Genomic DNA, 13,855 nt, shown 5'->3' with positions numbered 1-13,855 from the left:
TTGCAGGTAGTTTAATGAAGTTTTATTGTTGAAATAGGGCAGGAACTATTCCATCACATAGGACACACAAGCAAACAGATTCCAAGACTACCTTACATACTATTATAAATCACAGCCATTTCTCTTAGAACATGTGACCCTTTAGAAAATAGAACTTTGGTTGCCAAAAACAGTCTCTCAGGCATTTCTTCTGTTGAACAGACAAGCTCAGACACGGGTATGTGCAGTTTCTGTACGTGGCATTGGAGGATGCTGAAGAAGGCCCAATGTTGTTTCAGGATCAGAGGCTTTCCTTGGCTGTATGTTTTCTGGACTCTCAATGACCAATTTTTCTGTGGCATACATCTGGCCAATGATAACCTGAAATCAAACCAAAGTATCAGTAAAGAGGTTATAATTTAGGCTGCACAAAAAAACCCCAGGAATTGCATAGCCCAGATATTAAGCTTTTTCATAATTACATTTTTCTTTCTATAAACATTTCTTTTTGTAAATAATACACTTGTACCTTAAGAAAAATAACCAATACATAAAATACCTGCACATATAAAATCTTGAAATAATGACATTGAGGAATACCACTTAAAGTCTCAAAAAATAACATTAGAAGTTATGACAGAGAAAAAGCAAGCAGGTTCTATTTTGAGAAAAATGAAAAGACAAATATAATGAAAAAAAAAATGGATATAATCAGCAGGTATTTCTCATGCTTTTTAGGTGGAGAGCCTAGATATAAACTGCATGGCATGGTGTTATTTACCAGTTCCTTTGGAATCCTAAAGTAATTTGCCTTACAAATGGGGAAAACAGTTCAACAGTTGTTAGTTCAGCAGTAGCATTTTACACACACTGGAGCTACCTCTTGTTCACCAGACGGTATATGGTTCAGACCTCCTATATTTGTGCTTTCTAGGAAAGGAAAATGAGGAAATGAAATATGACAAGAATGCAACATTGATGCTTTGACTCCTCTTGTTCTTTAGCACTTTCCAGTCTGCCCCATAACACTGGTAAATTGTGGTTGGATGAGCAGCTGGCACACACAGCTCTTGCCTTAGCAGCTGAGATGGGGAAGGAAGAAGTTTCATGCAAGTAGGGTAATGAAAGGAGAAGACAATATTTATTTTTAAAAGTATGGATTTTGGAGTCTACTTTTTAATATCTGTTACGCCCTTTCTTGCCCGTACACAGCAGCTGTGTCCTGTTCACAAAAAAAAAAAAAAAAAAGGTTCATACATTTAAGTGTTGAATTAGGACAAAAAAGGCTAGATGCTGAATTACACTGAGCATGGTAAATTTAGTAAAATTTAATACTGTGTAAATTAAGTCTAACAGCAAGTCTGGCTCTCAAAGTAGTAAAAAAATCAGGGAAAGAATGTTTTTGGCATTTTCCGTTTAACTTTTTTTGTGGGGAAAAAATCCTGGCCTCTCTTGAATAAAAAATTCTCATCTGTGCTCACGCTCACATAAAATGTGAATAATATTGCCTTTTAGGAAATGAACTATTTAATCTTGATAAACAGCCTTGTCTGAAACTTGTAATGCATTGATTTTAATCTTGAAATATTTATTACAAGGGAGCATTTATGAAGCTGTTTGTAAAGGAACAGAAGTTTTCCTTGCCAACAAATATTTCCTGCTTTTGGCACTCCAAGCTAAGTTAGTAACAGCATATGAACAGCTCTGATTATTTTTGAAGTTACTTATGAAATATGTTGCATACAGAATATTTAATACAAAGGCTATACACAACTGTGGCATGTGTTACCCACAGAAATTTTAAGCTGTCAACAAGTGTTACTTGTCAAAGAGAACTCGCTGCTCTGGGTTATGTGGCAGGCTATACACTTTAGTTGCTGCCTTACCACAAACCATGCTGAAGTACTTAATTTTTGTATACTGTGTTTTGGAGCCCAAAGAATCTTTAATCCTTTCCCACACAGTAGAGCAAATTTAATGGGAGGCTCAGAGGGATTACAAAAATGCTGAAACCTGAATTGCATTTTTTTTTCTCCCCCAGCTGGGGAGATACATGAGACTGAGTACGTGACTTCTCAGTCAATCATATTCAGCTGGGGCAGACGGCTTTGTAGGAGAAAGGTACAAGTTGCTGTTTGCTGTCCCTGTGCCAACAGGTGATGTTATCTACTGCTGCACCTCTTGACTCAAATGCAATAAAAGCACAGATTTATGTGTGAGTTGCTTCCTTAGCAAACCACAGGCGTGCAGGCGTTTCAGCAAGTGCGGAGCCACTAGTGCTGTGCTGTCGGCCTTTGCTGGGCTGCTGCAGCTTGCCTGCTCTGCTGCCTCCCTTCCAGAACCTCTGCCATGGCACTGTAAGCTGAACTTTGCAACCTAAGGGTTTTTTTAAAGCCATTAGCATTGAATTTTTAAAGTTATGATCAAGCCTTTCCCATGTGCCTTAGACAAAACAAACAGACCTTCCATTTATAGCTGCTGAAAAATTCCCATCCATAAACATCCCCTGCCTCAGCAGAAGGATTGCACCAGTATTTACACACTGACACTCATTAACCCTACAAGCCACAACAGCCCTCTTACAGTGTCCTCACCATCCCAAGTCTAAAGAAAGCACTTCAGCAACAGGCACTCACTGTGGATCATTCTCCCAAATTAGAGACTTAAGTAGCTACCTATTGTGCTCTTTTTTCATCGTGCATGTTTGTAGCTTGTACACCACATTTACTATTCTGGTAGGTGGCTGGAAGCCAGTGCATGGGTCTGTGCCAGGGGAGTCTCATTGACAACAGGAAACTTTTGGAGAAAAGGCTCCATGATTTGCTCAGCAACTTGGGTTACCCAAAAGTTTATTTACCTCTTTAGGTAACACATTGCATTTAAATTCCCCAGGAAGGGATGTGCAATAAAGAACCACACTGTCATCAGAAGAAGACAATAAATAGAAATACAGAAGTTGCTTCTCAGCTCCTTTTGAATTATTTGATGTTTAAATTCTGCCTGAAAAACTATGTACTTTGGTTCTGACAGGTCCAGCCCTCAAAACCTGACAATTTGTCTTTGTTCAAAGATTTAGTAGAAGTCTATATGGTCAGCTGTTTTTTTGTGAACAAGAAGACTTATTCTTGAAAACAACATTTGCCTTCTGTCTCAATCCAGGAGAAGGCTTAGGGCTTCAGAATGGGATTTATCAGCAGATGTGAGACAACAAATGGGGCAAAAGAAATCACTGAAGAGTAAGCACTAGTCCATCTTGTAACCCAACCATTCTCTGGTTATTAGGTCTTTGTGTGTTCATATGGAAGCAAGTACAAGTCCTTGGTTGTAGCTGGCAGGAAGCAACCACAGGAATTAGCCACTTCATGGAATCTTTCATTGCTATTGGGGAAAAAAAACATGTAGGAAAGGTTTTCCCTATATAACAGAGCATCAAAGATATGTATGGGGAGGTGCAGTAAGAATTAAATTGTAGAATTAAGAAGAATTATAGAAGTAAAATCTGAATGTCCTGCAGACACTGAAACAACATGATATTACCCTAAAAATTCAATAAATTCAGCCAAATTGACTGAACTCTGAACTCTGTCCTCTCCAAAGGAGTCTGGCTGCCAGTGTCTGACTCTCAGGGACACCTGTGGCTGGTGAGGTTTTGTGTGGCTTCCATGCCAAGCCATGTGACAGATGGAATTGCAGTGGGACAGTGCTGGCCTGGGAGGCAGCCTGAATCCTAGGGGCTAACCTGAATTCTACAGGCTAACCTGCATCCTAGGGGCTGCCTTCCCATCTTGCCACAGCTGGTGGAGTAGATTCTGCAGACCCGCTGCTACTACTTGCAAAATACTACTAGATGATCATCTCCAGTTTCTGAAGGTATGTGGCATGTCTTGTGTATTTTATCCACATAAAGATTTTACTTTGCAGCTCAGAGCTGTGGTAGAAATGACTGCTCATATTTCTGCAGGGCTGAAGATAAGGTGACTGGGTTTTAAATTTTTTTTCGAATTTGCCTCATTCAGAGTGCATAGTTCTACTCTGAAAAGTACCATGGCATCTTTCCTTGACAGCTCTGTATAAATGTCTGTCTACTTAATTAATCACCACAATTTTCCTTCCTTAGGCTCTGCAGGACAAAGGTGGCTAGACATCTCTTTTCCCCATGTACTTAACAGAATTGTAATTGTGTGGCATATAACCCATGAGCTCTAAAAAATCCTGCTGAGCCTGGATGAAGATACTTTTTCTCACTGTCACTGAAATTACTCATCCCTATCATCCTGCCAAACTTGCCAATCTCCAAACAACTAGCTACCTGCTTGTGTGAGGTCTCACTGATAAATTTCAGGGTGAGTGCCCTAAAATTACTCAGCTAAGTAGCTAGGCAGCAGCCTTTCTACCCTCAAAAGCAAACTAATTTTTTTTTTATTTTATCATGCCACTGTTTATTTTTGATGGCAGACAAAAGCAGGAGTGGCCTAACAGGAGAGGGTGCAACACTCTCACCTTATGCAGAATCAACTTACTGGACAATGCAATGCCTAAACACATAAAAGTGCCACCACAGCACAGTAATATAGAAACACTGCAAGACAGTAATTTCTTTAGGTGTCAGTTTTTTAAAAAATTGATCTCCCAAAAGGGTCATCACTGAAGAAGTAACAATGGTTTCTTGTTTTTCTTGAAGAAATGCTGCTTATAACTAAAGCTGATGTACAACAGACAGCTTTACATATTAAACACACTAACGTATCTAATATCTATATAGGGTGTCATATACACATGCATAAATATATGAAAAATACCAATCTCTAGATAATAAACATAGCCATCTTCTCTCTTTTGTTACAAATTTGCAGACAAGAAATTGTCACCTTATTACAGCGAGGGATCACATATAAACACATACATTTTCATGGTTCTTTATTATGGAGAAAAAGAAAATTTTCCTGTGTATTAATACATTTATATCATACACAAACACACATACACACACATATGTATAAAAAATAAGGGTTTTTTTCCTGTTGCACCTAGGAAGTTGATAGGTGTATCTCATGGGCACACTGCTGAATCTTAACTAGGAAGAAAAATCCCTGATGACACCACAGTCATATTGCATTTATGGCTGCTAATCTGGGCCTCTAACACTACATGAAGAAGTTCCACATTTATATTTTCTGGCACAGTGACTATAAAATGCATCTTAAATGAATGCTGACAAGAACAGAAATGTTCGAGAACAAAGGTTATTTTAAGAGCTGGCAAAAGTCTTGTAAGTTGTTTACCAGGATTTGTTTGAATTTCCTATTAAATGATGCCAACCGATTTGCAAACTTAATCCTATTTTGCAAACTCTAATCCTATTGCAAATTTAAGTGGTTATTGTTCTTAACAAGCATTACCTTTTCTCCCCACACCCAAAATTGGATATGCTATACACGGAAGACTTTATAATAAATTTTTCATATTTACTAAGGTTCAGTTAAATGTTTTTTGTTTGTTTTTAAATTAATACAGACAGTAATTTTTGAAATTATCTTTTACTGCAATAATAAACACACCAGTGTGGTACACAGTAATTAATACAACTCAAGTGGAACCAAAACCTCATCAATAACTTCAGTTCTTTGCCAAATCTTTGTGTTGGTATTAAATGCTATAGCAGCAGCCTTATTTATTTTCACTCGGGAAAGACTGTTGAAAAACTGCATTTGGCTTCTTAAACACATAGGTTATTCCAGCTCTCCAGAGCTGGAATCAATGTGGAAAAAATATTTTGGAGACATTTCCCTTATTTTAATTGATTCCATTTGTCTACAGAGAATGCAAAAAGAAGTGAAGTAAGGCACAGAACTGAGAAGTTAGAACTATTGTGTATTTTACTTCTGTAAGCCTGTGTTTTGCAAATGCTGTTATCTTTCTTTCTTTATCCCATAACATATCCTATAACCACTGTTACATGAAGCTTTTGAAAAGGCAGAAAATATTAATTTATTGCATTTGTCTGGCTTTCACAAAGGTATGAAGTAAAGTAAGACAGCTAATAGGCTAGAATGTATCTGAAAGTTATTTCTCTTAATAATGATAAATTATGTAATTTTGTTAGAACCATATGCACTTTATCTTGAACACCTTCATTTGGCCTATCAGAAGCAGGATAATGTATTTATTTAACAATCCCATTAATTTATTCTGTGGGCCTCGCTGAAGAGATACTCTTCAATGAAAAGAGCAGAAAATCTTATCTATTACAGCAATTATTTATACATAAAATACTGTAAGCATATATATTCATATATAATTTGTATATGGTGATCTAAAATAGCAAGAGATTCTTCTTTTTAATCACTTAATATTTCTCAGTTAAGAGAGCCCCTTTTTCTTAAAATTACACAAAAATGCCACTGTCTTAGAGACAACATGGACATGACAGACACGGCCTTTACTCCAAGTAGCTACACTAGATGTGGCTTGAAGTAACAAGGGCCCTCATCAGAGATGGCAAAACAAGAATCTTTAAAGCCCCTTCCTGCCTGGATCTATGATTCTATGGAAGTCAAGTGGACCAGACTGTGTGGGCCTTCAGTAAAGCCACAGTTTTAATTCTCTCGTTTCCTGCAAGCCACTCAGCCTGCAGAAAAAAAGGAGCATGACAAGAAAAATGCCATCTCAAAAACATGCAGGGCCCAGCAGCAGATGGCTGCAAAGGGGAAGAATCAACCCTCTGCTATTGCAAAGGTGACCTTACAAAGATGTCAGAGAGTGAGCCACAGGAAAGCAAGCAGTGACTGATTTTGGGCTTAAACAGCCAGGTGAAGGTTTGATACAACACATATCCAAGGAAGAAGCAGATCTGCAGACTTAATGCTCTGAGTGTGATCTTTTCATGCTTTCAGCATTCTGGCAATCTCCAGACTCCCACCTTTCCTCCCTCCCTATTTATTACCTGCTAATGTTATTTCAGCATCTTGCTTTTTCTCTCGTATTTGCATAGAAAGCCTCGACCTTCACAGAGCAGTTCAAACTCCTCAAAAAGCCAAACACAGAAGAAGCATGTCTTCTCAAGAGTCAATCCCATGTGGGTATAGGAGAAAAACCTAATATAGCCTGATCTCTTCTCAATATAGCATGAAGAAGAGAAAAATCACTCAGTTAAGATGCTGAGCGAGGCAAGGAAAGGAATATAAAACATCAGTACTTCAAAATATAGAGACAAAGACCTGGATAACATTGTGCTGAGTGTGGTATAACAGTCTATTAATGCTGAGACATTTGGTATGTAAATACCCCAACCATTCACAGAGGACCCTATGTTTTGCAGCAACTACATAAGCAGAATTCATCAATGCCAATGTGAGTGCCTGCCTTACTTTTGTCAGTAGTATAATACAACAGCCACTGTCACAAAACACACATTCTGCACTAGGTCCACAAAAGTACTGTAATGTTTGTGTATTGCAGATACACTAACTCCACAATACACACAAAAACTAAATTGTCATCATTAAAGGAAAATATTTTACTCTTCAGTGTTTTCTTGGATCACTACTTCCAAGAGACTTTTGGAATAGAACAGTGAAGAAAATGTTGTCATTATGGACAGTTATGAGTAGATATTAAATATGCTAACTGAGTAGTGTGATCAAGTAATTCTGCAGCCCTAATAAATTTTCATACTGTGAACTACTGCAGTTCTAAAATGAACTGTCACAAGATTATGACAGCAATCACAATTTAAGACCACCTTTTACAACATTTGTATTTAAACTCAGATGCCAGAAATGCAATGTACTGCAAGAATCATCTTTAGTCTTATTTCTTATGTAAACTGGGGAACTTGGCTGCAGGGGAGAGCTGCTAAACAGTTACACAAAGATGTATACAGCATGTTTGTAGATTAACATCTTTCAGAAAATGACTTATCCACCTGTACCTCCCTGCCTTTTTTTTTTTTTATTTTTAATAATCCTAATCACCTTCTACATTTATTCTCTCTTCCAGTTCCTGAAAATACCTGACTTTGTCCCAAACCACTCAAACTCAGAGAAAGTTCAAGAGCAGGAAATGGTACACGACTTTTTCTGTTTTTAACTGAGATTTGCTTGTCTAAATGATGACTGTTTAAAGCCTTGAAAAGCTTTGTCTTCACCACATTTTTAAGTGAACAGTACATAAAGTAAGTGCAAAGGGGAAAGTACATAAAGTATATTCCTTGTGAAATGCTGAACTTCAGGAGCTAAGACATTTTAAGACAGCAGGTACCAAGATACCAAGGACTGAAAAGCGGGACTGGCAGGATGTAGTTCTGGGAAGATGCATACAAGAAACATGCCAGAGAGTATGTATGTTGGAGCTGACTCAGACCAAAAACAGCCCAGAAGTGAGCAAGCCCAGAGCGGTGGGAACAGCCAAAGCTACTGATTCTTCGGTGAAGAAAACGCTGTGGCACACGGCAATGCTGATGGCTCCAGAAAATGCATTTGGTTTGGCAGTGTGGAAAATGTTGGTCACCCCTGCTGTTGAAGCCAGCAGCTGTTCTGATCCTAGCTGGACCTGAGCTCACGTCCATTCAGAGTTCATCCCTGTAGTACCTTACACAGCACAGTTGTCACCTGTGCACATTTGCTACACTTTCACTTTGATTTTTCTGAACAAGAAGTTTTCTCAGTATCTGCAGTAGCAAAGTGTGAGGGTGCTCGAACACCTGCAGTAATAATTCTATGAGACAAATGGATAACAGGTACACAACATGTATTATGCTTGAGCAATCTCCTATGGGAGCTACCTCTCTCTGCAGCATCCTGCCCAGTATTTTATAGAAGGTATATATAGGTAGCAGAAGTACAGAGATGCATAATTACTCTCACAGCTCAGATCTTCGATTATTCGCTTAAACAAAAGAATTATCTGCAGCTAGCAGGAAAACTGCATCAATTAAGACAGGCTGGAACAATCATCTATTGCAGAAACATGCATCAAATATTCTTCCTTTCAAGTGTAACACACTGTGTACATTTGGTAAGGGAATATCATATTATCTAAATAAACTTGGATTTGTTTTCTTGATTTATTCTGATCTTATCCAAACCACCAAACATAAAGGGGAAAAGTTCAGGTGACTCGGAACTGTAATATTGTTTAACCTAGCAATTTGAATTTTCTGTTCTGTTAATGTCCTTTCAGTCAGAAGAATCTTTTAAAAAAAAAACCTTTAATTTGCTACTGAAGCCATGTTTGGGGACGTGAAAGACATATTGACCTGCTAAATTTTGGATTTGAATGGACATTTTAATTATTTGGTGGTGATTTGTTTTCTTCAAGACTCCAAACTATACTTACCAAATTCTTGGTGCTGGTTACAGGATGGCACCAAGTACATTGTGTTTTGTAAAACTGACAGGTGCTTTATTAGCATTTTAAAGTAACAAGGCCTTTTGTGTTTCAGGAAAAAAAAAGTAAATTCTGTAACACAGACCATTTTCCAAGACATAAAAGACACAGAAAATTAATTTCCCCCTGTCCTCCAAGAAGGCTATAATCAAGGATTAAACTTAATTTTATATGAGGAACAATTTACTTTAAGGTCCCAATATGTCTCTTCCTCTGCACTGATGTTACCTTAGATACACCTCAGATGTGATTACAGGCTGGGCTTTTCTCTGTGCCCATTCAAATTACAAAATTTAATTTGAAAGCAAAGAAATAACAGATTGAATTTATCTCTAGAAAATACAGCCGTATTTACAAAAATAAATTCTGCATTGGATGTTTTTGATTCAATCTGCATCTTTGCCCAAAAAGGAGCACCCCATTGAGGCAAATACTTACATGTCAAGTCCCTACTTGTGCTTAGGAGAACTCTATCAGGACAGAAATAAATTTGTATTTTCCTGCATTAAAAAGACATCCTTTTTTTGGAAAAAATTTTACAGATCACTAAACTACAGTCACCTGTTCCTGACAAAATCACGAAGATAATTTCCTTGTTTATCTTACTTTCTGTGATGGAGGATATCCAAAGATTTCTTTTTTCTTGCTCAGCTATCATTCTTGGTTTACTGTCTTCAAACCTCCAAGTTTCAAAGAGCATTTTTCTTTTCCTCCCCTCTTTTGGAAGAGTTCCAGTGAAAGCCATAAAAAACCCCTCATTACCTGGACTGTCTACACTCTTTAAAAACCCAAGTAGGAGGCCAATGAGAAGAAAGGACTGAGGATAGATTTGTTGAATTTCAGTCGATGTTTGGACCTGTGAGTTCTCACTTGCTATCCACTGTGCCAGGGTCACCTTGAAATAATTTCTCAGGTTCAGCTCAGTTTCCAAACCAACACCCCAGTCAGAAACCATGACTTTGATCTCCTTGATTAAGCAACCTCTGCAGAGCCATAACCGCAAACACAGTGAACCACTCTGTTCCTCTTGAAGTTACTCCAGGTGATGGTGGGCAGGCTTCTGACTTCCTACAGCCTCTCCCCCGGGGCAGGAATTGCTTCTCGTGCCTCTCAGTGCCAAGGCAAACATCCCCAGCAGCACCACACCAAGCCAAAGCCAAGCCCTTGTGCTCCACCCTGCCCAAGTTGAGGTGGGTATCCTGCCATCACACTGCTCTTCAGGAGGACAGCTCACACTCAGCCAGTTCCACACACAAATGGGTTAACTTCCCACGGCTCTTCCGCCCAGCCCTTCGTACAAACAGAAGGAAAAATTAACGAGGGAGAAAATAATTATTTGCAAACCCGGCAGCTTTGGAGCAGGAGATATCTGTGTTTGTGTGGATATAGGGTATAGCTTACATTAACTTGTTTAATTGCACTAAACTAAAGCAGCATTTTTTTCTTTTTTTTGGCAAAGATAAATTACTGGAGTTAGCACAGCTGGTAAGAGCTAATTCTGTACAAAGAGTTCTTTTCAGTAGTGTGGGTGGCAAAACACTTCCAGCAACTGGCCTAATTAGTTCTTCCTTCTTTGCAATAGCACAGGACAGTTCAAAAAAGAAAAAAAAAAAGATGGTAATGGAAGATGTGGTATAAAATCATCCTGTTTGCTCTTCTGGTTTTGCCAGTCCTCCCTTATTTAATGTCACATTAAGCAGAGGCTTGCCCTAGTATTTTGCAGCACAGACAATAATTAGGAGTGGGAGGTTAGCACTTATTCCAAACACAGGCAGGGAGCAACGTCTGTTCCCCTGCACACGTCAGAGAAGAGCATTCCTCACCCAAACCAGCCCGGCCAAACCCAGGCAGCAGAGTGATGGATGCACCACCGAGGGCTTTCCCCTCGGCAGAGCTCCCATTCTGGGCGGCTTGTTTAGCACAGACTGGGAAGCCCGAGCTGCCGACGAGCTGCACTCCCCAGCACACCTTCTCTGACACCGATCATTTACGTGACAAAAGACAAGGCGGGTGCCAAGTGGGATCATTTCAGCTCCACTGCTCCTGAGGTACGGCCCAGCAGCTGCAGGGCAATAACCCAGTGCCCCAAACAAGCGCTGACTTGAGCACGCTGACGCCTTCCCTTCCATACGAGCTGGCCAAAGGCACTCGTGCTCTTCCACCAGTGCACGACGCCCTGCAGCTGTCAGCAAGATACAGCTCCTACCAGATAAAAACTGGGCTTGGCAAGATCCACTTGACCTTCTGAATGTCAGTGAGATAAAGGGTAAAAGGCCAGGAAGGGCACAGATGGTTGAATTTACCTTCATTATAGGCCACCTAGGAAACTGCTGGAATTTTTTTTCTAGCTGTTGTTTTGAATAATGATTCTGGAGCTGTGCTTGAGTGAGTTACATATCTATTAAAAAACCAATTTAAATTGTTACAAGCCATTACCAATGTGTCTTTTTCTCCTAACTAGACTAGAATAAAGGCAGGATTATGAAGAACTTCTGTTAGGAAAAAACTGAATGTGAAGGGGAAAAACAAATTAAAAGTGAAGAGTATTTTATGAAGACAAACAGAATGACCAACTAGTAAGGAAATTCTCCAGAGAGCTTAAAGAAAAACCCAGCAATGAAACTAGAAAATAACAGTGTTTACCTGTACCTACAGTTCCTTTCTTGCTTCTTTTTAATTATTTTTATATTTGCCCATTTGTTTCTGTTGGCAGCAAACAGAAGACAGAGGGCTACTCCTATAGGTAATATTAGTCAGTCTGATGAAAAACAAGAATTAATAAAACTTCTTAGAGTTGCCCACTGCTCATTTACAGTTTGAATAGTCTGATACTGAGAATAATATTTTCCAATACACACTTCTCCATAATGATTGCTAGAAAGTCTATGGAGTTTTTGGTTGATGGAAGGTTGTTGATGAATCTTGAAAAGACTATTTAAACACATGTTGGGGGGAAGGCAGAGACAGGAGGCATTTATGGGGAATAGACCGAATCTAGGAATTTGTCAGTGAGGAATCCTGTCTGAAGTAATTTCTAAAACAGCACTTTCCTCTTTCTGTGGCTTGACACCTTAAGTGTTTCTCAATTTTCTTTCTATTTTTTCTGTATATAAACACTGTAAGAAGGGAAACTGACTGACTATAAACAGAAAAAAATGAAGCTACTACACACAAGCTATTATGTAAAGCAGAGATCTGTCCTTAATATTTCAGTATTAATCATCCCAGAGTTTTAACAAAAGGAGAACAAGACTGACTGGTGAGAGATTCAAAAAGATTCTTTAATGTATATAATGTACGATGTCCTTTAACAAACATATGCATCCAAAATTCATTTTGCTCATTATAGCTCAGCTTGTTTATTTTGCTATTCAAAAATATTGTATAAAACTCTTACATATAAGCCTATGTACAAAAGAAACCTCCCTCTGGGAAAAAAAAACCACAGAAAAATAAGCCAGTAGATGGCATTGTAGCACTTCAAAAGACATTCCAGAAAATTCCACTTAAAAAACATGCAAGCCTAAATGCTGTGTTTAACCACTTACTGCTTAACCAATGCAGTATTTTACTCCTGCTCAGTGCTCCACATGCACAACCGAATAAACAAAACTGCATGATGTAACTCCACTGTCACACTATCCCTGAAACAAATCTTGTCTGCTCTGGTTCCCAAATCCAATTAGTTCCATATGCTAGATTTACAATTCCAGTCTTGAAAAGATGATCCTGATTTCCCACTGTACAGCAACTTCTGTGGATTAGATACCCCTTAAAAGTAAATTTCTTAAGTATTTTCTGAATATTCTACATAATTTGTTTCAATTAAGCTGCTGACACTCCCTCACAGCTAGAGATGAGAAGACTGTAGCAACCCACCAGTTTCTTGTGCAACACAGCAGTTCTCTATTGCTCAAACCACACAAATTTGAAATAATTTTGCAGAACTCAACATACAAAAGACCCTGTGAGTTTAAGATTTATATTCCATACACAGACAAACTTATTTAAACTGAAACTACACTTGCAATTATCAGTACTTTATCCGCAAGTTATTTCATAGATAAACCTGCTTTACCTTGATCATGTCTGAACAGGGAGTTAGAGCAGAGATTTCTGGAGCTCTCTTCCAGTCCCAGGTGTTTTGTGAGGCATATATAGCAATGCCCCCCATGACACTGGTCTTTATGAAAACATCTAGTTTCACTATGGTATTCCCAGGAAGTTCTAAAAATCCTCATCTCAGAAGGAAAAACTTTCAGGATCGTGTAAATCAATCTGACTACCTTAAGGATTCTAATTAAATTCAATAGCATACTCTAAGCATCCAGTTGTATACAGTCCTTTTATTTCATGCCATTTCTAGAATCAACTAAAGCAGTCTAGTTTTCCTAATGGAAAAAATTCAACTTCAGTTTCCACTGCCTGAGAGCATAATACTTGGATTAGGAAACAAAGGAGCAACTAGAACTTCATCCACAAATTAATA

The 13,855-nt window shown here is 38.5% G+C and overlaps 1 protein-coding gene across 1 annotated transcript in view; it reads right to left on the bottom strand.

Annotated features, from left to right (window-relative positions):
- LYRM4 (LYR motif containing 4) overlaps window positions 1-13,855 on the bottom strand; it is an 84,746-nt gene continuing 70,891 nt past the window's right edge. Inside the window, exon 3 of the mRNA XM_059853241.1 lies at window positions 1-360. Coding sequence (XP_059709224.1) covers window positions 208-360 — 153 coding nt within the window. The 3' untranslated portion in view covers window positions 1-207. The remainder of the gene's footprint in view (window positions 361-13,855) is intronic.

This window comes from Haemorhous mexicanus, chromosome 1 (genome assembly GCF_027477595.1).
Source record: "Haemorhous mexicanus isolate bHaeMex1 chromosome 1, bHaeMex1.pri, whole genome shotgun sequence".
In the NCBI taxonomy this organism is placed as follows: Eukaryota; Metazoa; Chordata; class Aves; order Passeriformes; family Fringillidae; genus Haemorhous; species Haemorhous mexicanus.
The sequence above is the reverse complement of the archived record's forward strand: the minus strand, read 5'-3'. Positions and strand labels throughout refer to the sequence as shown.